The sequence below is a fragment of the Pseudonaja textilis genome, chromosome 9 (genome assembly GCF_049901715.1).
Source record: "Pseudonaja textilis isolate UNSWEBS1 chromosome 9, rPseTex1.2, whole genome shotgun sequence".
Classification (NCBI taxonomy): domain Eukaryota; kingdom Metazoa; phylum Chordata; class Lepidosauria; order Squamata; family Elapidae; genus Pseudonaja; species Pseudonaja textilis.
This window is the reverse complement of record NC_141998.1, coordinates 4,991,787-5,019,046: the sequence shown is the minus strand read 5'-3', so window position 1 is coordinate 5,019,046 and position 27,260 is coordinate 4,991,787. Positions and strand designations below refer to the sequence as shown.

Sequence of the window (27,260 nt, the reverse complement as noted above, 5' to 3'; positions counted from 1 at the left end):
ATAGCTTGACACTGAAAATAAAAGATAAAGGAGATACAGTGTATTACTTAATGTGGAATAGGTTTTATCAATGGTTAGAGATAAGAGGTAGAAATTAAATGAAGAGCATTGCTGTATACAAATGAATCATGAACATTTTTTAAAACTATAAATATGCTAATATAATCAATAGGATTACAAATAAGCTAACATATCTATAAAGATGATTAAAATCATTCTGTTGTACTACTACTATTGTTATTAGTACATATGTTACTCTTAAGTGAGGTCCATTTCAGTGGGACTTTAGTACAAGTTAATTTGAGACAAGTGTTTTAGGGAAGCATGGAATATTTGGGAATCCACATTCAACAGAATTTGAGGAAAATAAACTAAGTGCTCCCTGAAATATTGGAGGCATCCTTGTTCCCAAATTCTGTGTCATCTTATCTGTGTTTTATATCTGGCTCCGAACAATGGACTGAAAAAATAATTAGACCCTATAAGTCTAACTTAGAACTACGCCGCCTTCAGTCTGACCTAAGCGTAGTACATAAAATTATCCATTACAATATTGCACCTTCAATCTCAACAACACACAAGAGCACACAATAGATACAAACTCAGGGTAAACTGCACAAAACTTGATTGCGGGAAATACGACTTCAGCAACAGAGTGGTCAATGTTTGGAATACTCTACCTAACTCTGTGGTTTCTTTCCGCAAACCCCAAAAGCTTTAAGCTTAGACTGTCTACTGTTGACCTCACTTCATTCGTAAGAAGTTTGTAAGGGGGTGCGCATAAGCACACAAACATGCCTACCATACAGTGGTGGGATTCAAATTTTTTTACTACCGGTTCTGTGGGTGTGGCTGGGTAGGCATGGCTTGGTGGGCGTGGCAGGGGAAGGAGACTGCAAAATCTCCATTTCCTTTCCACTCCTGGGGGAAGGTTACTGCAAAATCCCATTCCCTCCCCATCCCACTAACCTGCTTTCCAGCTCTGTTCTCCTGTGCAGGGCAACTAAAGGAGACCCAACCAATCAGCTGGGACATGGGAGGCGGAGAATAGATGGGGGCGGGGCCAGCCAGAGGTGGTATTGGCCGGTTCTCCGAACGACTCAAAATTTCCTCTACCGGTTCTCCAGAACTGGTCAGAACCTGCTGAATGCCACCTCTGCTACCACCCCTGTCCTAATGTCCCCTTTTATTCGTACTCATTTCATGTACTCATAATCATATTCCTAATTATATCTGTTACCTAAAACGTGCTTGACAAAATAAAATAAATAAATCTAAAATCAGTCCCTCCGTGGAATAATGCATCAGCTTGGATCCATGCCTGTTCCAGTGCCCAACTGTGACACTAGAGGGAGATGTCAGATTTTAATATGAAATGGATTTAACTGTAAAATGTATAAATGTGCCCTTGCTGTTATTTATCTCCATGAGTTATCTCTCAGTCATTTTCTGCTGAATACGTGCACCACTCTGCTTATGTTTGAAGTGTTATCAGGTGACAGCGGAAGGTCCATGCGTGGGTGGTTGCCGCTTTGCCGTTTCACAACACCCACATCAACCACAATCTACCATTTACCAAGAAATGTGGGTGTTTTGATACTCCCAGAGGATACGTAGGGAGGGAACGTAGGTGTAAAGGCACAAAAATGGCTCTCCAACCTTGGCAACTTTAAGCCTGGAGGACTTCAACTCCCAGAATTCCCCAGCCAGCTTGGTCTGGACTGTTGCAACAATCCTTTCATGCTGTGAACAGTCTCTGCTAAAGTAGATCTTTGCAAATACAAGGCAGGAAGTCATTGGGGCCAAAAGGAAGAGAAGGGCCATCATGCAGAGCATTTGAAGTTCTCCCATTTTTCTTTTCTTTTTTTTTCTTTTGGCAGTATTTTTTTTTAAATTTTTCTATTTTAATAAACATCTCCTTAGGTGAACAATGTGGCTCCAGGTTTTCACATTTCAATACAAACATGACCATGATTACATATTCATATTTCATATCCAATTTCATATCACATTATTGCTTATTTCATTTTTCTTTAAATATTCTCATGCATCATTTTACAAATATTATCTACATTCTTATTCAGTTTCTATGTTCATTGCACACATTTTCTTATGTCCGTCAAATTTGCAAATTTGATCACGTTCTATTATTCCATTCATTGTTCAGTAAAATTCATCTTAATTTTTATTACCCAAAAGTTATCCCCTTTCATTCTGCCACCCCCTTTATCTTATACATTTTCCCCATTTTAGTCTCTTTGACCCATCATAAAAATTTATAACAATATAGCCATTTTTAATTACCACATTCTACATTAACAATAATCCTTTAACTACCATATATGACTGACACACACACACACACACACACACACACATATAATCAGATCCCACATTTTTGTTTTGCAGGAGAAATTGGGAAACTGCAGATGTCACCAGCAACGAGCCCGGGAGCATTTTTGATTATGAACCGGGGAAGTCGTCCATCCTTGAGAATCCTACTTTGGTATGCAGATCGCTAGCTTAGTTCGTGGCAGAGGGTCCATGGATAGAACCCTCCGTAGGCCCAGCTATTATCTGAACTAGGTCTTGTCTATCACCAATCCATGGAAGTAGAGTGGCATATTGAAATAGGGATCTCGTGCCTGCTTCTGGCAAGGAAATCACAGTGACCTCAAGAAGCATTAAAGAGCGCCCTGCGTGCTCGCAAGTTTCTGAGCTCAAACTGAAGATAAGGGAAAACAGATGCTGAACAATAGTTGTAACACCCTATGGGAAACTGGCCTTTGGAGTGGGAAATCCCATAGTGCTCTGCATCCTCCTAATTCAAGCCCAAGGACCATTGTCTCACGTTATTTAACTGTCACCACGTTCCAAAAGAAAAAAAAAAGACGTTGAGACTTTGGAAAAAGTGCAAATAAAAGCAACTCAGAAGATTAAAGACCTGGAGGCAAAAACCTATGAAGAATGGCTGCAGGATTTGGGTTTGGCTAGTCTAGAGAAAGGAAGGACTAGCGGGGGTGACATGATAGCAATATTCCAGTATTTGAGAAATTGCCACAAAGAAGAGGGGGTCAATTTATTTTCCAAAGAACCAGAAGGCAAGGAAAGAAACAATGGGTTGAAACTAATCAATAATATTAAACAATAAAATAAAATAATAGGGGGCCTGCATAAGCGCACCAACGTGCCTACCATCCCTGTCCAATCGTTTCTTTTATTATTCTTATATGTATCCATGTATTCATAACTATGTTTTTACTTATACCTATTACCTTGTAAGCAATTGACAAATCAAACAAAATAAATAAAAAATAATAATCAAGGAGAGAAGCAACCTGGAACTCAGGAGAAACTTCCTAAAAGTGAGGACAATTAACCAGTGTAGAACAGCTTGTCTTGAGAAGTTGTGGGCGCTCCATTACTGGAAGTTTTTAAAGAAGACACCGGACAGTCACTTGTCTGAAATAGTATGGGGTCTCCTGCTTGAGCAGGGGGGTTAGACTAGAAGACCTCCAAGGATCCCTTCCATCTCTATTCTGACTGTCCCAAATTTGAATCGTTTCTAACTCGGCATGCTTTTCATTGAAGCTTTAATTTGCCCGTTGCAGGCCAAGAAGCCCTTCACGCTATCTTCACCACGATGCCCATCACCCTCGCTGCCAATCGAGGTGAGTCCTTCCTGAAAAGCAAGGGAAATGCACATTTAGCCTCTGGCCACGTTAAGTCAGCCAAGCAAGCGTATGCTATCCACTTCCTTGGGGGAAAAACAAAACACAGAGAGAGAGAGAGAGAGAGAGAGAGAGAGAGGTTTGGGTGGCTAACGTAGCCAGCAAGATGGGATGGTTCTCCCAAGGCGCCTGGAGTGCAGCTGTGTTTACTGGCTTCCATGGAGCAGGATTCTCTGCTATTTCCTCTCCCCTCCTCCTCTGCCTCCAAGATTGTGCTGCACACTGCAAATAGGCTGCCAAGAACCTCAGACAAGAATGCACCAGGTCATGGTTTAGAGCGCATGAGATACGGGGCTGCCTAGGGTTCTTAAAAGCCAGGTGCCCCCTTTTTTTTTGTGGGCTCGAGTTAAAATCGTGTATCCGCAGTCTTTTTTGATTATTTTTTTTTAAAAATTGTCTCTGCCTGTACAGTTCAGGAAAAGCCAGTTTTCCATTCTTGATTATGAACATTTACTTTGAAATCTACTAGAGTAGAAATATTGGTTTTTTTTAAATAAATAGGGAGGTTTTTGGAAAAGTTGAATTAACTATTCATCATCATGCTGCACTACCATCCAACTAGATATGATAGTACCCTGCGGCATCGAAGCATTATAATTTCTGTTTCTGAAATGATCAACTTCACTGTAATCTTAATTTCAGCCTAAATACAAAGCGTTCCCTTATTTACCCGTTTTTTTCTAACTCCGGCCTACGATGTAATGAAGAACAGATGATATTGGTGCCTCCACAAATGACTCTCAGTGGAGAGAGAGTCATATTTTTCTGATGCAGGAAAAAAAAAAGGAAGACCAGGAAAAACTAAAAGGATGGTTATAAATTAAAATGCTTCCAGAGGATTTAAGTTTCAGCCAATACAGATTCCACAGTAATGAACATTTTTATAGACACATCAAATTATCCCATTCTTTCCAGGGTCAGTTTGAAAATATTTGATGCCTCCCACATCAGGGGGATGATGCTCTTAAGTTCCTTCCTTCCTTTTCCTCCCTTCTCCCTCCCTCCTCCTTTCTTCCTTCCTCCCTCCATCCCTTCCCCTTCCCTCCCTCCTCCCTCCCTCTCTTTTCCCTCCTCCCCTCCCTCCCTCCTTCCTTCCTTCCTTCCTTCCTCCTCCCTCCCTCTCTTTCCTCCCTCCCCTTCCTTCCTTCCTTCCCTCCCTCCCTCCCTTCCCCCTTCCCTCCCTCCCCTTCCTTCCTCTCCTTTCTTCCTTCCTTCCTTCCTTCCCTCCCTCCCTCCTTCCCTCCTTCCTTCCTTCCTCCCTCCCTCCCTCCTCCCTTCCTCCTCCGTCCCTCCCTCTCCCTCCTCCTTCCTTCCTTCCTTTCCCTTCCTTCCCCTTCCCCCCTCCTCCTCCTCTCTTTCCTCCCCCCTTCCTCCCCTCCTCCCTCCTTCCTTCCTCCTCCTTCCTCCCTCCCTCCCTCCCTTCTTTCCTCCCTCCCTTCTTCCTTCCTTCCCTCCCTCCATCCCTTCCCCTCCTCCTTCCTCCTCCTTCCTCCCTCCTTCCTTCCTCCCTCCTTCCTTCCTTCCTTCCTTCCTTCCTTCCTTCCTTCCTTCCTTCCTTCCTTCCTATCAGTCTTAATTCCTTAATTGCCTGGACAAATCCCTGCAAATTTTCTTGGCAAGATTTTTGGTTGTGGTTTGCTCTTGCCTTTTTCCAGGGAGGGCTTAGAGAGAACATAGAACAAAGTATCAGAGTTGGAAGGGACCTTGGAGATCTTCTAGTCCACCCCCCCCTGCTGAAGCAGGAGGCCCTATACCATTTCAGACAAACGGCTGTCCAGGCTCTTCTTGAAAACCTCCAGGGATGAAGGAGAATGGGCCCGTGGTCACGCCAGCAAGGGTTGCAAGGCTGGCCTAGAAGTCGGGTCTCCCAGTTTCTGGCTTGCTTCCTTTAACCACTGCACCAACTGGCTCTCTCCATGTTCTACTCTAAACCAGTAAGCAGGATTGTGTGCTTCATATATAATGAACAGCTGCAGCCTAACTGGATTAAATTCAAAATGAAACCTCGGAAGGAAAAGGCATGTATGTGAGGCATTCCCCCAAATTTTTCAGCTTTTCTGAGGTCTCTTCTAAACTCCAAAACTCGGGCATCAGTGCCATTCCAATGAAGTGGTGCAGCCAGGAAGAGAAGCCCTCAACAAGGTTTTGGGAGGACCAAACAACATTTCAAGATACTTTCTCTCGGTCCCAAACAACGGAGCTGGCATCTTTGCCCTTCCTTCCTTCCTTCCTTCCTTCCTTCCTTCCTTCCTTCCTTCCTTCCTTCCTTCCTTCCTTCCTTCCTTCCTTCCTTCCTTCCCTCCCTCCTCCTTCCCTCCCTCCTTTTCTTCCTTCCTTCCTCCCTCACTTTCTTCTTCCTTCCTCCCTCCTTCCCTCCTTCCCTTCTTCCTTCCTCCCTCCCTCCTTCCTTCCCTTCTTCTTCCCTCCCTCCTTCCCTTCTTCCTCCCTCCCTCCTTTTCTTCCTTCCTTCCTCCCTCCCTCACTTTCTTTTTCCTTCCCTCCCTCTCTCCTTCCCTCCCTCCTTCCCTTCTTCCTTCCTCCCTCCCTCCCTCCTTCCCTTCTTCCTTCCTCCCTTTCTTCTTCCTCCCTTCCTTCCTTCCCTCCCTCCCTCCCTCCCTCCCTCCCTCCCTTAGGCAAAGTCTGGTGTAAAGAGAGCATCCAGAATATGACTTTATTACGGTCTTAGACCAGCAATAGACATCACTATTTACAATATATTAAAAAATGGTACTATTATAGTACATTAATGGTGGATAATAACATCCCTGTTAAGAAAATAGCTGCTCTCAAACAGTTAGGGTCACTCCCTGGTTTGCATGAGTGGAAAGGCAATAAGTATGTGTGTAAATATCATTTTCCAAAGATTGTTCTATCTCCAGAAATTGTCACAAATGGACAGCTATAATTCTGTAACCAGTTTTTTTCTTGCAGACATTGCAGCAACACAGAATTTTGCCACCACAACGCATAATAGCTGGGTTTGAATCCTGGAGAAGAAGGCCCACCTAAAAATTGTCTGCCCTCGCTGGCAATCTCTGTAGTGAAAGGGAGAACATACAATGACCTATAAACTCTGCATAACTCACAGTACACGAAATGTGGTCCAGTCTGACCACCTTTTATCAGTTTTCCCCCTTTCTTTTAAAAATATCCTTGTGGAAACTGCAGCCTCGCCTTGCGGTTCATAGTAAAAGCAAACCATAAGGAAACAAACAAACATTAAAGGCTTCGAACTGCACCCTGACTGAATGTTTCTCCATGGAAAAGCGCACTACACACAGAAGAACATTCCAGGAGGGAGGGAAAGAAACACCCCACTCTAGACATTTGTCTAAAAGCACACTCTGTGTATGTGTGTGTATCTGTGTGTGTGTGTGTTTTAAACATATTGGAATCTTTTTAGTGTTGTAAGAGGGCGCATTTCCTCGTGAAGGCAATGCACACCTATAACTGGCCGTTTTACATTCCCTGAGATAGTCTCAAACACACACACACACACACACACACACACACACACACACACACACACACACGGTCCTTCTTCCAATCTTTGAATTATAGCCTTGAGGCCGCCTTCCCACTTGCGGGAAAGCTGCCCTTTCGAACAAAGTGGGACTTCTGTAAAGCAAGGTATCAGGTGGATGGCATTGTGTAACTCCGATTTAAGGAGCTGTTTGGGTAGCAGGGAGCGCAGCTTTGACTCCACCCGTGCTCGACAGGACCAAGAGCCTGGCTCTCCGGCGGCACCGCAGCCGGCACCACTGAGCCTCAGCGTGCTTCCCTCTTGACTCAGCCAGACAGCCGGAGGAGCGTCTTCTTGGCTTTCTGACTGTGGTCTCTCCTCCGCAGCAGCAGCAGCCGGGCAGCTACACTCCTAAAGCTGCCTATTTCTTTCTCCTCTGCCAGGAGTTGTTGGAGAAGGAACTGCAGCAACTCAGCGAAGAGTTGGACAAGGATATTAGAAGCCTGGAGCAGCAGCAGCAGCTTATCCGCAAGGTAAAAAGCTTCCTTCCCTCGCCCACCTCCTATTTGCTTCCTCTCCTAGGGGCGAAGCACAGCCATGCATTCTTAAGGTGGCTTGGACTCAGAACCAGAGTCTCCAGAGTAGCCTCCAAAGCCCTTCCAAGTAGTGTTGAATTTATTTATTTTTTAAAGAGAGGAAAGGAACGTTATTAAACGCAAGGGTGGAATGCTGTTTTTCAATATGCTGTATTTTATTACCATTGAAATTTGCAAAAACTCAGTTGTTGCTTTTTCTAGGCCTTACCAATACCAGCACAGGGTTATGATGGGGTTGTTAGAGATCCCCTCCACACAGCCCCTCACGGTCTGTCTCCGTTGCTCCCCTCTGGGAGGAGGTTTCGGAGGACCTATAGCAGAAGTACTAAATTGTGTAACGGCTTGGTTCCCTATGCCATCTGTCTTGTGAACTTTCCGGATTCTTCCCACCCACCCCGCCATGTAGAATAGAATAGAATGGAATGGGAATAGGAATGGAGTGGAATAGAACGGAATGGGAATAGGAAACAAGGAAGAATTGAATAGAATAAAGAATAGAACAGAATAGAATAGACAATAGAGAAGAATAGAATAAAGAATAGAATGGAATGAAATGGAACAAAAGGAATGGGAATAGAATAGAATTAGAATAGAATAGGGTAGGGTAGGGTAGGGTAGGGTAGGGTAGAGTAGAATAGAATAGAATAGAATAGAATAGAATAGAATAGAATAGAATAGAATAGAATAGAACAGAAAGAGAATAGAACAGAAAGCGAATAGAACAGAACAGAATAGAATAGAACAGAACAGAACAGAAAGAGAATAGAATAGAAATAGAAATAGAACAGAACAGAACAGAACAGAACAGAATAGAATAGAATAGAATAGAATAGAATAGAATAGAATAGAATAGAAGAGTTGGGAGGGACCTTGGAGGTCTTCTAGTCCAACCCCCTGCTTAGGCAGGAAACCCTACACCACTTCAGCCACTTCAGTTATCCAATCTCTTCTTAAAAACTTCCAGTGTTGGAGCATTTGCAACTTCTGGAGGCAAGTTGTTCCACTGGTTAATTGTTCTAACTTCCTGTTTCTTCTCAGTTCTAGGTTGCTTCGATTATCTCCTTGATTAGTTTCCATGTATATGTATACATTCAAGCTAGACTGTAATTTTTCCCAATGTCCTATGTGTGTGTGTGGGGGGAGTATATGCATAATGGTTATCTTTTGAGAGCCGAATGAAATTTCATTTTAACGTATTAGATTTAGACTAACTTTATTATCCCTTTGAATCTACACTAATCAGCATACATGAAAATGAACTTTCATTGCATAAGGCTCTTGAAGGGTCGCCACCCCCAATATATACCACATACATAGGACAAAATAAATAAATAAATACGAAATTATGCTTATACCCAGGAATTAATTGAAGGAAGGAAGGAAGGAAGGAAGGAAGGGAGGAAGGAAGGAAGGAAGGAAGGAAGGAAGGAAGGAAGGAAGGAAGGAAGGAAGGAAGGAAGGAAGGAAGGAAGGAAGGAAGGAAGGAAGCTGGGCCATAGCACTTAGACTTATATACTGCTTTACAGTGCTTTTACAGCCCTCTCTAAGCGATTTACAGAGTCCACATAGTGTCCTCAACAATCTGGGTCCACATTTTACTGACCTCAGAAGGATGGAAGGCTGAGTCAACTTTGAGCCTGGTGAGATTCGAACTGCCAAACAAGTTTTAAGTCGAGGACTACCTATAATCACGTTTTAAAAACACATCATCTATTTTGTTGGCTGTACCTTCCTGCCTTTAACTGGAGTCTACCCCAAAAGTTTCATCCTGGGCACCTCCTGGCGTGCCTGTTCCTGAAATGATCAGCTTAACTGTGCCCGTGAAAGGCGAAAGGCAAAACAAATGAAGTTTTTTCAGGACGCGCATAAACATAAATAGAGCCCTTAAGTAAAAGGTTGACAAAAGCGGCTATTTATAGTCTCCTGTTGGCCTAGTCTCCTCTTTGTGTCTCGCCACCTGTATTTGTATAATGCAGTCAGATGTTGTTGTTTATTCCATATTGCACAGCCATAGCAGAGAAGGATAAAAACCAATGAGTTCATAGGAGTTGAAACATTCAAGGAGGAGGAAAAACAGAAAGCAGATTGTTGTGGTGTGGTTTCTTGTATATTGCTTTTAACAGATAACAGATTGAGTTGGAAAGGACCTTGTAGGTCATCTAGTCCAACCCCCTGCCCAAGCAAGAGACCCTAAACCATTTCTGACAAAGGGCAGTCCAATCTCTTCTTGAAGGTCTCAAGTGATGGCGCTCCCACAACTTCTGAGGGCAACTTTTGTTCTATCGATTCATTGTTCTCACTGTCAGAAAGTTTCTCCTTATTTCCAGGTTAAATCTCTCCTTGACCAGTTTCCATCTTTTATTCCTTGTCTGGCCTTCGGGTGCTTTAGAAAATAGTTGACCCCTTCCTCTCTGGGGCAGCCCCTCAAATATTGGAAGACCGCTATCATGTCTCCCCTGGTCCTTCTCTTTACTAGACTAGCCAAGCCCAGTTGCTGCAACCATTCATTGTGTGTTTTAGCTTCCAGTCCCCTAATCATCCTGGTTGCTCTTCTCTGCCTTTTTTCTAGTGTCTCACACTCAATAGTGTGGTGACCAAAATTGGATGTAGTATTCTAGGTGTGGCCTTACTAAGGCTTTATAGAGTGGTATTAGTACCCCCCTTGACCTTGATTGTATCCCTCTGTTAATGCAACTTAGGATTGCATTGGCTTTTTTGGCTGCTGCTGCGTGCTGCTGGCTCCTACTTAGCTGGTTGTCCACTAAGACTCCAAGATCCCTCTCCCAGTTCCTGCTATTGAGCCTGGTTTCACCCAGTCTATATGTGTACTTTTGGATTTTCTTGCCTAAGTGTAGGACTTTACTTTTCTCTATATTGAATTTCATTTTATTAGATATGGCCCAGTGTTCTAGTCTGTCAAGATCCATCTGGATCTTGAGCCTATCTTCTTGGGTGTTAGCTATTCCTGCCAGCTTAGTATCATCTGCAAATTTGGTAAGTCCCCCTTCTATTCCCTCATCTAAGTCGTTAATGAAGATATTGAAGAGTACTGGGCCTAAGACGGAACCTTGTGGCACCCCACTGCTTACTTCCCTCCATGTAGCCTTAGACCCATTAAGGACTACTCGTTGAGTACAGTTTGTCAGCCAGTTGCGAATCCATCGAGTGGTGGTGCTATATATCCCACTTTTTTCTAGCTTACCAAAAAAGTAAGTTGTGGTCTACTTTGTTGAATGCCTTGCTGAAATCTAAGTATATTATGTCCACAGTATTTTGCTGGTTTTTGTTAGTGGATCTTACACAGTGGCTTCTATATTGGTTTTTTTCCAAATATGTCAATTTCCAGATGAGTGAACTTCAACTCCCAGAATTCCCCAGCCAGTCAGCATGCTGTATGTTGTATATTTATTGGCTATCCATTGTTATTCTCAGGACAGGCAGTCCTTGCCGTACGACCACAATTGAGCCCAACATTTCTGTTGCTAAGTGAGACATTTGTTAAATGAGTTTGGCCCCATTTAAGACCTTCCTTGGCATAGTTATTAAGTGAATCACTGCAGTTGTTAAATTAGTAGCAGGATTGTTAAGTGAATCCGCCTTTTTAGGATTGCAACCAATTTTCCCCGAAAGCCATTTCTCTGCTAAACAAATAATTCCCTTAACACTGTCCAAAGTCTGCACTACTATTACTGTTAATCTTCTCATAACTCCTTATCACCCATCCCCTCCCACTTATGACTGTATGACTGTAACTTTGTCACTTCTATCCTTACAATTTATATTGACTGTTTCCTAGTATGATTCAATTGCTTATTGTACCCTATGACTATTATTGTGTCGTACCTGATGATTCTTGACTCTTGACAAATGTATCTTTTCTCTTACGTGCACTGAGAGCATTTGCACCACGACAAATTCCTTGTGTGTCCAATCACACTTGGCCAATAAAAGAATTCTAATTCTAATTATTCCATAGAGTAATGTCTGAAATTAAATTATTATTTTGATTTATTATTAAGTTTTTATGCTGTCTTTCTCACCGTCTCAGGCGGTTTTATAAATAACGTCAAATGAAGTAGAATTAAAATTTCCCCCCAATGAAAGCAGAAGGGAAACAGGCTAGGCTGTTGTTATTTATGTATATTATTTTTATTTATTAATTCAATTTATATGCCGCCCATCTCACTGTCAAGCAAGTCCAGGCATCTTAGATTAATTATCGTAAAAACAACAAATAAATTAATAAGTCCCATCTTAGCCATGAGAGCCAGCTAGGTGATTTCCAGCCAATCCCTCTCTCTTGGCTCAACCCACCTTGCAGGGTTGTTGTCTTGGGGAAAAGAAGAGGAGGAAGGAATATGGTGCACATTGGATATCTTTGCTGCCTTGAGTTATTTGTAAAAATAATAAAAAAGGCGGGGTGAAAATAAGGAAAATATAAGCAGTGAAGAGTTAGAAATATTAAAACATCAAGCATTAAAATTAGAAACCTGAACAGTAACAATAAACGAAATAGGATTCAACAACACTACAGCACAGTTGGAAGGGACCTTGGAGGTCTTCTAGTCCAGCCCCTTGCTCAAGCAGGAGATCCTACACTATTTCAGACAAGTGTCTGTCTTCTTCTTAAGAACCTCCAGCGATGGAATTTCTGGGCTTCAGTCGTCCTGCTGATTAATTGTTCCCGCTGTCAGGACATTTCTCCGTAGATTTGAGAAATTTCTTCCCATTGAAACGGGCTCTTTGTCGCTGGACGTTGGATGGGATTCGTTTAAAAAAGAACACTTGGCCAGCGCCTCTTCCAAACGCCCGGTTGGGTATCCATCCTGCCTGTTCTCCTTTAGACCAGTTGGCCTTTAGGACCCTGCTATGTCCTGCCCGCCCGCCCGCTTCACCCCCCCGGTTTTCCCAGCGCCCTGCGTGGGACTAGCTTCCTCCCTCCCTCTCCGCTGGCTAACTATTTTGTTGCTGGCTGGTTTCCGCCCCTCGACACAAAACCAGACTCTTCCCCGTACCGCTCTCTGTGTCAGCTCTCTCTTTTTTTTCCCCTTTCTCTACGCAGAATTCCTCTGCCTGCCCCTCTTCCCTGGCCTTCCCTGCCCGCTGGTGAGTATGTGGAATTGGAGGAGGGGTGTGTGTTTTTTGGGGGGGTGGGGTGGAGGGTGTAAAGATTGGCACAACTGTTTAGACGCTGGCACGCTGAGTGGCCCGGCTTGCCACTTGCTGTTTCCTTCCTGCTGCCAGCCGGCAGCCACACCTTGGCTGGCAAGGGTAGCGTCATCCCGAAAGCATCTCGGGTGGATCTGCTGCCCGCCTGCCTGGAGGAAAATTTGTAAGAGGGGAGGGGGGGTGAGGGATGGAAAGCAGCCTGCTGAAGGCGGGAGGAGGAGGAGGAGGAGGAGGAGGAGGAGGGTAGCTTTCCGTCCCTAAACGCTCTCAGATGCTTTTTGAGTGCATTTCCGATCTGCAGCATGTTGAAGAAAGTTGCTTATAACTGGAGGGTTGAAAGAAGAAAAGTTGGAGAGGTAGAAAGTTGTTGGGTTTTTTTTTTTTTCATTCAGGAGTGCTGCTTCCTTTCCCTTCCAAGGAGGTGTGTGTTTGTGTCTGTGTCTGTGGGTGTGGGTGTTAAGAGACGAGCTGGCCTGCCGAATCGAAGCATCCCGCAGGGTGCCACTTTTCCACGCCTTGAAAATTCCGTGTATCTGGGAGGATTTGGGGTGGCAGAAGGAGGAAGCAAATAAGCCGGGCATAGGAGTGATTGCCGTAGCTTGAGCAGAGCAGTGAAGACCTTGGCCCTAAAAAGCCATCCCAGCCTTTCTCAACTCAAGCAACTTTAAGAAGCGTGGACTTCACACCCTTCTTAAGTTCACACACCCCTTCTTAGAGTTGCTGAAGTGGAGAAACAGTGAAGTATTTGTTAGGACAGAGAAGTCCCTGGACATTTTTTTGGTCTGAAGTAGCAAGGCCATCCTTATCAGGACTCGTCCTGTTTTGCACATCCTGTCTCTCTCACACACACAAACAGAAAAAAAGCAAGCAAGCAAGCAAGATACGGTTTAGGGTCACCGAGAGAGAAAACAGTCTGGCTAATGGGGACTATGGACAGAGTGGAAGAGAAAATGTGTTGGGGGATGTGAGTCAGACCCTTAACTTTTGAGGGCCTCCTTGGAGAGAGCTGGCTGAAATCTTGCCTTCCAGTTCCGACGTGGAAAGAATTGGGAAGAAAGACTGGGGAATGGATGGTCCAGACAAGAACTCAAGAGTTTCAGAATTAATTCAGGCATGGCCTAAACTATAACTAACTTAACCAAGGGTCTCCAAACTTGGCAAGTTTAAGACTTGTGGACTTCAACGCCCAGAATTCCTGAGCTAACATGACTGGATGAGGAATTCTGGGAGTCGAAGTCCACAAGTCTTAAACTTGCCAAGGTTGGAGACCTCTGGCCTTATAGAAGATAATATTTGTAGCTCAGAGTTGAACAGTGGGGTCTTTGATGTTCCCTGAGCTTGGTGGTTTTCTTGCAGATGTTTCATTACCCAACTAGGTAATACGATCAGTGCTAGAAGGGAGCGGGGTTTGGTCTATGAGTTGGGATTGGTCTACTGCAAGGTTCTCCAAACTTGGCAAGTTTTAGACTTGTGCACTTCGACTCCCAGAATTCCTGAGCTAACATGACTGGAGGAGGAATTCTGGGAGTTGAAGTCCCCCAGGCTTAAAGTTGCCAAGGTTGGAGACCCCTTGCCCTATAGCAGTAAGTGCCGAAAAGGGAGTGCGCGCATGCACATGCTCGTCAGGGATGCACCCCGGAAGAGAAGTTGCCCAGTGGACATGCGCGTGCTGGAAAATGAACTTCCGCTTTCCGACCTGCACATGAGCACTGAACAATTTGTCTTCCAGTTACTGGTGCGCATGCGCGTGCCACGATCAGCTGGCCAGCACGCATGCCCACAACGGAAACCGGAAGACCATCTCTTCCCATTTCCAGCATTGCCGCATGCGCAGAAACAGCTGATCGTCAAGCAGGCAACTTTGGGAGGCAAGCCATTCCACTAATTAAATTTGATACAAATGTCTGAATTTTGATCATGTATTCGTGAGGATGCTGCAACGTTTGTAAATGCGGAAAACAGTCATAAGTCACTTTTTTCAGCGCTGTTCAATAATTCGCTTCAAATGCTCCCTCCTGTAAATGAATGGTTGTAACTCAAGGACTATCTGCATAAAGATATCACTACATCAGTTTGTACCGTATCCCCAAATTAATATTTTGCCACTGCAACTCCTTCATCTCAAATATTTTCCAGATTCATTATAGAGTTAAAGGTAAAGCTTCCCCTCGCGCATCCGTGCTGGTCATTTCCGGCTCTAGGGGCCGGTGTTTATCTCTGTCACAGAGCCGAAGAGCCAGCGCTGTCTGAAGATGTCTCCATGGTCATGTGACCGGCATGACTAAACACCTTCGAAGGCGCACGGAACGCTGTTACCTTCCCACCAAAACGGTCCCTATTTTTCTACTTGCATTTTTTTACGTGCTTTCGAACTGCCAGGTTGGCAGAAGCTGGGACAAGTAACGGGAGCTCACTCCATTACGCAGCGCTAGGGATTCGAACCGCTGAACTGCTGACCTTTCTCATTGACAAGCTCAGCGTCTTAGCCATTGTGCCACCGCATCCCCTATTATAGTTATTAACTCTCCTATGATGACTTTAGCACAAAATACCTGGTTCGCCCCTTTTTTTAAATCCGCCTAAGAATCCTGCAAAATAACTCAAGTTGAGAGACAGTGGCTCTTCACAGAATACTCTAGGCTAAAGCGTGGTTTGGTAACTACAGGTAGTCCTCGACTTACAACAGTTTGTTTAGTGACCAAAGTCACAATGGCCCCCCAAAATGTGATTTATGGTCTTTTTTCACCCTTAGGATAATTGCAGAATCCCCGTAGTCACATAGTCACAAAATTCAGAAACTGGTTCATATTTATGACGGTTGTAGTTTCCCAGATCAGGGGTCTCCAACCTTGGCAACTTGAAGACTTGCAGACTTCAACTCCCAGAGTTCCTCAGCCAGCGAAGCTTCTCTTGGGCTTTGCACTTGAGCTTCCTGTTCCTGTGCAAGAACATGTATTCTATTGGCTGTTGCAGATGTCATAGCTTTGTAGGTTGTCTTGAGTCCCAGGTTTGGTTGAAGTTTGCTGGGGGATGCAGTGTCCCCAGGTGATGGTGCCATGTGGTGAGCACTGCTGCTAAATGGGTTAATCCTATTACAGGGGTCTCCAAACTTGGCAACTTTAAGACTTGTGAACTTCAACTCCCAGAATTCTATGCTGGTTGAGGAACTCTGGGAGTTGAAGTCCACAAGTCTCAAAGTTGCCGAGGTTGGAGACCCCTGTCCCAGAGTCATGTCATCTCCTTTTGCGACCTTCTGACAAGCAATGGGCAAGCCAGGTTCACCTAACAATCGTGTTACTAACTTAACAATCGCAGGGGTTCACTTCACTTATGGTCATAAGTGGAGGACTGTCTCTCTAGCGTGGCCCAGTTGGGACAGTTAATTGAGGAGCTTTTGTGTTTGTGAACGTAGGGAATTGGGCCCCTTCACTAAGCCACTTGAACTGTGCAAGATCACTTTAAGGGCTTCATAGTGGATCAGGAATCTGGATTATAGATTCTGTGCCCTCCCGCCTCCTCCAGGATCCATTTCGTTTCATAATCTTACGATGATGAAAGATGAAAGGCTGATAGGTTCCTTGTCGAAACTGTATAGTCTCTGGGTGTGTGTACTGTATGTGTGTGTGTGTGTGTGTATAGGCTGGATTACACATTGTTTGTTTTAGTTATGGCTTGTTGACTAATTTAGTGGCCAGATTTGCGTAGCAACGCTAAGATGTACACCATAACATGCAACCCACAGTGTGGCATTCATACAACTTGCTGAGCCAAAACTTAACCACCAGATTGTGGTCCTTTGTAGATGCACGAAGCCAGGGACTGTTTTATGGTGATTCAGAAATAAAATTACTGAGCACTGAAGCTCAGCTGTCTGTCCTCCTGCCTGGTTGTATTCAGCCATGGGATTCAATTTTTTTTAACTACCGGCTCTGTGGGCGTGGCTTGGTGGGCGTGGCAGGAGAAGGATACTGTAAAATCCCCATTCCCTCCCCACCCCACTAACCTGCTTTCCAGCTCCGTTCTCCTGTGCAGGGCAACCAAAGAAGACAGCCAATCAGCTGTGGGCATGGCTTGGTGGGAGTAGGTGTCCTATATACTTAGGAAAAAGAAAAAGAAAGATATAATTTTAACAAGAAATAATTATACACACACACACACACACACACACACACATATATACATATATATATATATACACATTTGTTTTCTCAAGTTTTCGCGGGTACTTACATGTATGACAGATGAACACTATACAGAAGCCTGATGATGGCAGATGAGATTCTGCCGAAACGTTGCTACAACTTTAAAAGCACAACTACAATGACATGGGAAAATACCCGAACAAAGCTGAATGCCATATACACATTTATATATATACCATAGATAGATAGATAGATAGATAGATAGATAGATAGATAGATAGATAGATAGATAGATAGATAGATATAGATACACACACACACACACACAAACACACACTTGTCTAATACAATTGTTATTAGTCCATATACATTTCTAGCACATCGTATAACTATCATGGTTTTTTTTTAAACGTACTCTATTCTGTAAAAGTATACTTAAAGGTATGGCCAAAAAAACCTGCTAAACCAAATAATTGTGAGGCAGCTAAGAAGTTCTCAATTTCAGCAACTCAATATATTTAGGGGTAGCTTGGAGGGAAGGTTATTTAAATATTGAGGGTTGGGTTAGTCTAATGCTAGCTAAAATATGGGTTACTTTGCATGGAAAGTGGATGCTGTCTCTTTAAACATTAAAACAGGGTTGTCCACCTTGGCAACTTTAAAAGTTGTGGACTTCAACTCTCAGAATTGCCCAGCCAGCATAGATGGCTAGGCAATTCTGGGAATTGAAGTCCACAAGTCTTAAAGTTGCCAAGGTTGGAACGACCCTGCATTAAAACATTGAGAAGGGCCAAAGTTGTACATCAGCCAAATAGTTGCTGTTTGCCAGGTTTTTCTTGTTGCCTCAACACTTCCTGTTCAGCTTGACCTTGTCTTGCTAAGATATCTCTAGAGGCCCCTGGTGAGATTTTCAGAGAGGTCCGCTACTTATTTGTGCTGGAGATACAACCTCCTCAACTTCTGAGCTTTGATTCTACAAGGACAAGAGAAGGAGGTTTGGATGGACCACAGCTAGTCTTAGAAATAGAGGAGAGTTTGAGGAGAAGTTGAGGAAAGTAGAATCTTTCAATATTGGAAAGGATCCCCGAGAGGTGCTGCTTGTTCATGGATTATTGATTGACTGTATTCCCATCTCCAAGATGCAAAGGCCTCCTTTCTATATGGTATGTTTTTCCTTTTATTGAAGATGGATAAGATTAGCATTATAATTGTACTTTACGGCCCTTTCTAAGCAGTTTATTCAGTCAGTATGTTCCCCCTAGGAATCTGGGCCCTCTTTTTACCGACCTTGGAAGGATGGAAGCCTGAGTCAACCTTGACTCCTATCAGGATCGAACTGGCTGTGGGCAGAGTTAGCTTGCAATACTACATTCTAACCACTGTGCCACCACGGCTCCGTTGTACGGAGTACAAGTGGGGTTGGTCCTAGTCAGATTGCAGATATGAAATGTGGAGAGATATGATGGAGTCCAAGATGCCGTATGTACGTCAAGTGTCAGTGAGTTAAGCATTATAAGCGGATCTGATTTTACTGCTTATATTGGTTGGGTTGAGCTTGTTTTCACTGCGTCCCCATCTTTTCTTACCTGGCAGCCCATCGCCCACTTCAGGTGTCAATCGTTTAGCCCAGGGCCACATACCAGCCAGCCCAAGGATGGAGAAAGGAAGCCCAGGTGTCACCAGGAGTACTTGGAGCAATTCTCTACCCAGGAACGGTATGGCTAAGGGTTTATATGGAACAATGTGGGCATGTCAATTCAACAATTCAAGGGGATCAATATACTTATACCCCCAAAATAAGACCAGATCTTATATTAATTTTTAGGGCTTATTTTCAGGGAAATATTGCATCAAATGCATCCATCTGGCTGATGATCTTAACTGGGACTTATTTTTGGAGCAGGGTTTATATTACGAGCATCCTGAAAAAATCATACAAGGGCTTATTTTCCGGTTGGGTCTTATTTTCGGGGAAACGCTTTATATTCTCTGGAAAATGAGTGTGCTTTGCCACCTTCTGTAACCGAGTGCCAATTTGGAAGAAAAGGCTGGAAGTAAAATGGATCTTCTCAGATCTCATATAGGAAGTGTATTGTCCAAATTGGTGGAATAGTTCATGTTGTACATCTTCTGGACAGAAAAGAGACTCGGCGACACTTAATTCCCATCTATGTAAGTGGACAACAAAAAATACTTTAGAATCTTTCTTGCTAGGTTTCTTAGTGTATGTTTTTTTAAAAAAAAAAACTTCTGAAAACATTTATAGTATATATTCTTTCTTAATCTCCCTTCTAAAATAATGCACTATATATATTTTTCTACGAGTTGCACTCTCTTTAGAGATACAAATATGGAACATTATTTCCTTAAGAATACGTCAAACTAAGAATAAGCCCTTTTTTTTCCCTTTTGGGCTGAAGATTGTCCTTTCCTCTCCACCTCCTCATTACAGTTTGACTCACATATTAATGCTAATATGATGCACATTGCAGCTAAGTCAGCAAATCCCTGGGCTGAAGCATCCAACTCTGGAAATTTGCCATAATATCGTGGGTGGTCAGCTATTTTGTTGTGTTGTGGATAATTCTTGTTAAGAAAGATGAAATACACTGAAGGGTCTCCTAAAATGTTTTCCTTTGCTCCTTGATCAATATAGATTGAGTGTAGTGACACAAAAGCATTTTGAGTAGATGGATAATTTTTTTGATGCTGGGGAACCAAGTAGGCTTTTGGAGAGCAATCAAACACGCTTCCTTTCTGTTGCTGTTTCGGGAGCTGTAGCCAATCTCAAGTCACTCATCTCTCAGAAAACAAATCGTAGAATTGCTCCCAATTAATCCTTTTAGGTCCTGCCAACATGCTCTGTTCCATTTCATTTTACTTCCAGTTCCCGCCCTCTTTTCTGGGCCAATGAACATACTTCCCAAAAAAGAACTGAGCTACCCACCGATCTAAACTTGCTCATTTGGGTGGCTGTGTTTTGTGTGTGTATGTGTTCAAATTAAAAGAATGTGTAAAATAAGAGAAATGGGGTAAGAGAGTAGTTTGCTCTAAGGGAAGTATTGTGGATTGGTTGGAGATGAGTATCTCTACTCAGCATAATGTGGATTTGCTGTTCCTTGCAAAGTCTCTTGTTGGAATTTCGTTTTATATGATTGGTTGAAAGTTAGCTCTCCTTTTTCCTTTCAATTCAAAAGATTCACCTTATTTTCCCTTATTTTCTTCATCCAGATCCTCTGAGACTCCCTGGGCAAAGTCCCTTTCTTGACTCTTCGGAAATCCTTCTTGATAGTCCTCCCAAGAGAGATGAGAAGAAGGTGAGATGCACTTTCCACAGAAAAAGGAGGCAGACTGAAGTTTTGTGGGCTGTCAGTCTTTCTCAATCCAGCTTCTTCTAAATCAGGCACCTCCAAACTTGGCAACTTTAAGACTTGTGGACTTCAACTCCCAGAATTCCCCAGCCAGCATGAAACCCACAAGTCTTAAAAGTGGCCAGATTTGGAGACCCCTTTTCTAAATACATGGGGATAACTTCTACAACCTGAGGTGGACATCTGAAGGGCCACGAATTTTCCAACCTCTTTTAACCTGTTTTATTATCGTGAACTAAATAATAACTAAGCCATATTTGTACCACTGGTTCATTTGCTTTAATTTTTCTGCTCTCACTGAGAGAAAAAGTAAATTGATGAGAGACTTGCCATCCAGATATTTTGCTTTCCACACGTTGCCAGTTTACCAGAATACAAGTGTGCCTCTCCGTCCCTGATTGACAGGGTAACTTTAGGTCTTGGAGAGGAATTGTAAAACTTTGTGCAGGAATTTGGCAAACACAAAACCTCCCTTGCATCATTGAGTGTTTGTCAGCCTCTCAAGAATAAGTGAGATTAGGGCGTGAATTAAACATTACAAAAGAGCTTAGATTGGGAGGAGCCTCTGTGGCGCAGTGGTTAGAGTGCAGTACTGCAAGCTACTGCTGCAGCCAGCTGCCACAATTTGGCAGTTCAAATCCCACCAGGCTCAAGGCTGACTCAGCCTTCTATCCTTCTGAGATGGGTAAAATGAGGACCCAGATTGTTTGGGAGAAAGAGGCTGACTCTGTAAACTGCTCAGAGAGGGATGTAAAGCACTATAAAGTGGTATATAAGTCTAAGGGCTATTGCTATTGCTATTTTCCATTGCTTAAGGTACCTGTTCCACTTCCAGTATTCTATAGGCCCCTTGATGGTGAACCTATGGCACGCCATTTGTGCTGGCACATCTTTTTCAGCCTCCCAGAGGCTTGGGGAAGGCTTCTGCAGACTTTGCAGGCCAAAAACTAGGCCCATTTCGTCACTTCCAGTTTTTCCGGAAATACCAGAAGTGATGAAACAGGCCTAGTTTTTGGCCTGCCAAAGCCTGCAGAAGCTTTCCTCAAGCCTCTGGGAGGCCAAAAAAGGACTCAAACCGGCAAAAAATCAGCTGTGGGGCGCCGTGCAGGTAAGAGGGCGACGGGGTGGGTGAGTAGGGTTTGCGTGAGTATGCATAGGGGGCGTGGAGGGGCGCGCATTGCCTTCTGGGTACTGGCACACAAACGCGAGCATGCAAGCGCGCGCACAATTTTTGGCACAGGAGCCCCAAAAGGTTAGCCACCACTGCTCTAGGCCTTACCAGCATGCTTAGTTCTCGATTTACAATAGAATAGAATAGAATCCTTTATTGGCCAAGTGTGGTTGGACACACAAGGAACTTGTCTTGGTGCAAATGCTCTCAGTGTACATAAAAATAAAAGTTTATGCACAATTATTACAATTATGTAAAGTTTATAGTTCATTTAGTGACCGTTTGAAGTTATTAAAGCACTGAAAACAGTAACTTACGACTGTTTTTCACTCTTATGACCATTGCAGCATCTCCATAGTCACAGGAACAAAATCTGGATGCTTGGCAACTGATTCGTACTTATGACGGTTGCAATGTCCCAGGGATCACATGATCCCCTTTTGTGACCTTCTGACAAGCAAAGTCAATGGGGAAGCCAGATTCACTTAACGACAGCTTATTACTAACTGGCAGTGATTCTCTTCACAAACTCATTTCACAACTGTTTCGCTTAGCGACAGAAATGTTGGGCCTGGTTGTGGTTACCCATGGAGGACTACCTGTAGTTGTGTTCTTGACTGTTTTTTTAAAAAATGTTTTACTATACTGGCGAAGTACCCGGTTTCTCTTTATACCTCAGTGCCCTTTAAATGGGTTTTGGACTCTGTGTCTGCTTTTAACTTATTTCTCTTCCTCCTGACAGATGAAAGCTGCTCGCCTCAAATTTGATTTCCAAGCAGAGTCGCCAAAGTAAGTAGCGAGATCTGGCAGCCTTTAGCAGTCGTATCATATTTTAGCGCCTTGGCACCGTTGCTACGCTGGTGAATTGTGATTGTTGTAGCACAGAATTGAGGCCCAAGGTCGCTCTTGAGCTGTTGAAAGCCTTCGGCATGGCCACCAGAGGTTTCTAAAGGTGGTTACTAAATTATAGCATTTGATATAATTGGATATAGCTTTCAAATATAGGCCCGAACACAATGAATTGTACTGAAATTTTAAAACGGTAAATGAAGTCAATATCTCAGGGGCTGCCCCAAAGAAGAGGGAGTCAAGCCATTCTCCAAAGCACCTGAGGGCAGGAAAAGAAACAATGGGTGGAAACTAACTAAGGGGAGAAGCAACTTAGAACTAAGGAGGAATTTCCTGACAGTCAGAACAATTAATCAGTGGAACAACTTGACTCCAGGAGTTGCGAATGCTCCAACACTGGAAGTTTTAAAAAAGATGTTGGATAACTATTTGTCTGAAGTGGTGTAGAGTTTCCTGCCTAGGCAGGGGGTTGGACTAGAAGACCTCCAAGGTCCCTTCCAACTCTGTTATTCTGTTCTTTTGTTCTGCTTCAGCTATCACTTCTTGGAGTGTGGCCCCAGGCAATGTCTATTATGGTCAATTGTGGCCCTTTGTCAGGAAATGTATTGTGTTGTATCACAGTGAATGAACTACTTGGTGCATTGCAGATGCAATTTTTTTTTATTGTTGGAAGCTACCCAGAGTCACTGCGAGTGAGTAGGGAGTCATATAAATGTTCTTTAATCAATAAATATTCAGAGGCGAAAGGTGGGGTTGAAATCGAATAAACCAAACAGAGAAAAGACCGTGTGTTTTCCAAGTGCAACACGATTCCTCACCCCATTCTAGGTCACATGGTCTTCTTATGTGAAGTTTTGGCCAAATCCTTCAACTCTCACTGTTTTTCTGCTTGAGTGGAGAATGTGTTCTCGAACACACCCTCCTCTCCTCCGCAGAATATTTCCTGGAGCAACGTAGCTTTGAAAAAAAAAAAGCCACAGCTACATTCTTTGGACCCAACGAAAGGATCGACGCAAAAGGCTCGATTTGTCTCAATCATCATGGCATTAAGGCATTCACCTGAGAGCAAGAAGTGGCTGGTACAAACCCAGGGAGTGGCTTGAAGAGACCCGGGATGGAGGTTTGCTCTGAAATAACTTTGAACAGGGGTCCTTATGTGTTACCTGTTTGTCTTTCAGAGAACTGACCCTGCAGAAGGGGGACATTGTGTACATCCACAAAGAAGTAGATAAAAACTGGCTTGAAGGAGAACACCACGGCAGGGTGGGCATTTTCCCTGCTAATTACGTGGAGGTAAGCTTCTGGGGCCATCGGGACTTTTTGGCTGCCCCGGTAAAATTGAAATAGGTTTTCGTATACCTATACAGAAGAGAGAGGAGAAATGGGGGGAAGGGGGTAACTTTTTAAGAATTCAGGATCCCCACTTGCTGAAGGGCAAAATTAGTAGTAAAAATCTTGTTTTGTTTCGCCATGCTGGATGTTGACAAACATACCTTCTATATTTACGTTTCTATTATCATATTATTAAATTATGTTTCTATTATTCACCTAGACCAAGGGTCTTCAAACTTGGCAAGACTTCAACTCCCAGAATTCCTGAGCTAACATGACTGGAGAAGGAATTCTGGGAGTTGAAGTCCACAAGTCTTAAAGCTGTCAAGTTTGAAGAGCCCCCGTCTAGACCTTTTAAGGCATTATGAATACTGCAATTATTCTGGAATAGAAGAGTTGCTGGCAGCTTTGGAGCTGTTAATTTGCATTGTTGTGGTCTCTTAATGAGTACCAGTGTTGTGTCATGCATTGTAGAGCCAAAGGCCACAGTTAGTCTCTGAATAAGCTGGGCCTGGACAAATGATAAGTGTGATTGAATTTAGATGTGATAAAATTAGTCAATGGCACGAAATAATTGTTCTGATTAGCCCATGTTTTGAAAACCATTTTCTTTTTCTGAAATATACTTCAATGAAAACTTTGGGTGACCTCAAGTGGTACCCAAAATCCCTTTAGGGAGATTTCATTCATTTTGCATCACTGGCCTATATATGAGTAGCAAATGAAAGATCCTTTCATTAAGGCTATTTGAATGTAGGCCTTGACCCATGGCTCAATTATTCCTCTGTCTTCCATTGGCGTGGAGACAAAGTCAGGGCACCAGTATTAGATGTGGGGAATATTGTGATTCCAAGATGGCATCAGAAAACATCTTTAGTACAGATTTTCTTTGTTGGCAACAGATAAAATTGAGGTATGTTAATCCACATAATGCTTACTTATTACTGGTGTGTTTTGGAGGGGGTGGGAATAATGGAACATATGTTTGTTATAAATGTGTAAGTTTGCATAAGATTTATAGGTAAAGGTTTTCATAATTAAAATGTTATTGTTATTTTGAATTATATTCCAAAATTCTGGAATCTGACCATTTTTAGTTTTTGAAGCCATTTTTCCCAACTGTTGAAAAATTATATGATATGTTTCCCTTTGGAATAGATTTCATAATGTTATGACAATAGATAAACCTTTATGTGTGGTTCCTTCAGGTGTTCCTAGCCCACAGTCCTCTCCCTTAGCATTTTATTTATTCTCTTGCTTCTTTCTGGATCTGTTTCAGGCCTGGCACCTTTGCCTGTGTTGCTTCCTTGCCCATTATTTTGTCTTGGGAGCTGCTCAAATGGGGGTAAAGGGAGTAAAGGCAGATATACCAGCCAACACAAAGTCCCAAACTCAAGACTCTCTGCCTTCCTGCTTCAGTGGCCTGATTGGTGACTGATTTCCCCACCGCTGGCTAGAGAGAATGGAAGAAAAATGAATCTTACCTATCGTGAGATAAGGCAAATCAGGTCGGCAGAATCCAACAGTGACTCAGAATAGATGCCGTAGTGTAGAGATATGTTAGAGGTTGGCAATGAGGACAGCAAACATGCATTGTCAGACCCAGGAAACCAGAGCTACTCAGGAATAGCTTAAGGTAGCAATTTAGTCGACTTCTGCCTATATTACAGGGATTTCAGGGGCTAAGACGCTGAGTTTGTCGATCAGAAAGGTCAGCGGTTCGGTGGTTCGAATCCCTAGCGCCACATAACAGAGTGAGCTCCCGTTCCTTGTCCCAGCTTCTGCCAACCTAGCAGTTCGAAAGCATGTAAAAAAATGCAAGTAGAAAAATAGGGATCACCTTGGTGGGAAGGTAACAGCGTTCCGTGCTCCTCTGGCATTTAGTCATGCCAGCGACATGACCACGGAGACATCTTCGGACAGTGCTGGCTCTTTGGCTTTGTAATGGAGATGAGCACCGCTCCCTAGAGCCAGAAACGAGTAGCACATATGCGCGAGGGGAACCTTTACCTTTTAACTAAGAAAACAGCTGTTGTTCTGATGTTCAGGAACAAAATCGGAGCAGGCCTATGTCCTGGACAGATGACAAAAGTGTCGCACACACAGACATTTTCATACTTTCGCTGCCAATGATGTGTTCCAGTAAAGGTGCTTGATGCTCAGGTGAGCTCTTTCTCTAAGGAACCTGTATCCCAGATTAAAGCCATAACCCTGTTGTTGCTGCTGCTTCCTTTTTCAACACAGGTCCTGCCTCCAACCGAAATTCCCAAGCCCATCAAAGTGCCCTCCCTCCAAGTCTTGGAGTATGGGGAAGCAGTGGCCCAGTACAACTTCAAAGGAGACTTGGCGGTAGAGTTGTCCTTTCGAAAGGTATCGAAGTCCACATATTAGCAGAAACATACATTCTTACTCAGAGTGGAGCCAGCCACCAAAAGGCTTCGGAGCCTCCTCCCGTGGCTTGTCTGGGCTGCAAGCCAGTTCATTCCTCTCCCACCGATGTGCGGCTGGTTGGCTGTCTCTGCTTCTCATAAATGGATCTCTGAGGCAGCCAGTCATATTTTAGGGCCTCTAGAAAAAAAGGCAAGAGGCACCTCCTGTGGCGATGGAACAGTGTCATAAATCATGTACTGCCACTTTTGAACATCAATGCTGAAAACTGCTTTCATGTTTAATTCAAAGAGACCTAGCAATTAGCAGCTTCTGGAGAAAGGACAGAGGTTGTCTGTTTGCAAGATCAAGTTGGTTGTTTAGTTGTTGAACAAATGATTTGCTCCAGGGAACTTATGATTTTATAAAGCTTAAGAATATCTATAACAATCATATTTGAGAGGAGCATTCTCCTCCCCACAGCTGTGGGGGTCTGGGACATTGTTGACCTTTTGGAGAAAAGAAAATGTGGTGAAAAAGTAAATAAATAAACTGAGGAAATAGCAATAGCACTTAGACTTATAGGCTTATATGCTTCACAGTGCTTTACAGCCACCTGTAAAGCAGTTTACAGAGTCAGCCTATTGCCTCCAACAATCTGGGTCCTCATTTTACTGACCTTGGAAGGATGGATGGCTGAGCCAACCTTGAGCCTGGTGAGATTCGGACTGCCAAATTGCAACCAGCCGGCAATCGGCAGAAAAAGCCTGCAGTACTTCATTCTCACCACTGCGCCACCATGGCGAAAGAAAATGTGAAAAAGTAAATAAATAAATGGAGTAAATAAATAAACTGGTTGCTGTTACTCAACCGGTCAAAAGGCCACAGAGACAAGTATTGTAGGGTAACAGGTGGCCTGGTTCAGAGATCTTTCAGATGTATTCAAGATGTTGTGCTGTGAATTAAGGAGTCATTGTTGCTTTAATGTTGTACACCACCCAGAATTACTGCTGTTCCCATCCTACACCCCCATATCCCACTGATGATAAGGGAGGCCGTAGAAATGCAC

General features: G+C 43.4%; 1 protein-coding gene across 1 annotated transcript in view; it reads left to right on the top strand.

Moving 5' to 3' along the window:
* The window catches only part of SORBS3 (sorbin and SH3 domain containing 3), an 80,872-nt gene that overhangs the window by 42,329 nt on the left and 11,283 nt on the right, over nucleotides 1-27,260 (top strand). Inside the window, 9 exon segments of the mRNA XM_087938666.1 lie at nucleotides 2,410-2,506; nucleotides 3,612-3,671; nucleotides 7,638-7,727; nucleotides 12,853-12,896; nucleotides 18,695-18,816; nucleotides 20,333-20,418; nucleotides 22,386-22,432; nucleotides 23,671-23,785; nucleotides 26,069-26,194. Coding sequence (XP_087794792.1) covers nucleotides 2,410-2,506; nucleotides 3,612-3,671; nucleotides 7,638-7,727; nucleotides 12,853-12,896; nucleotides 18,695-18,816; nucleotides 20,333-20,418; nucleotides 22,386-22,432; nucleotides 23,671-23,785; nucleotides 26,069-26,194 — 787 coding nt within the window.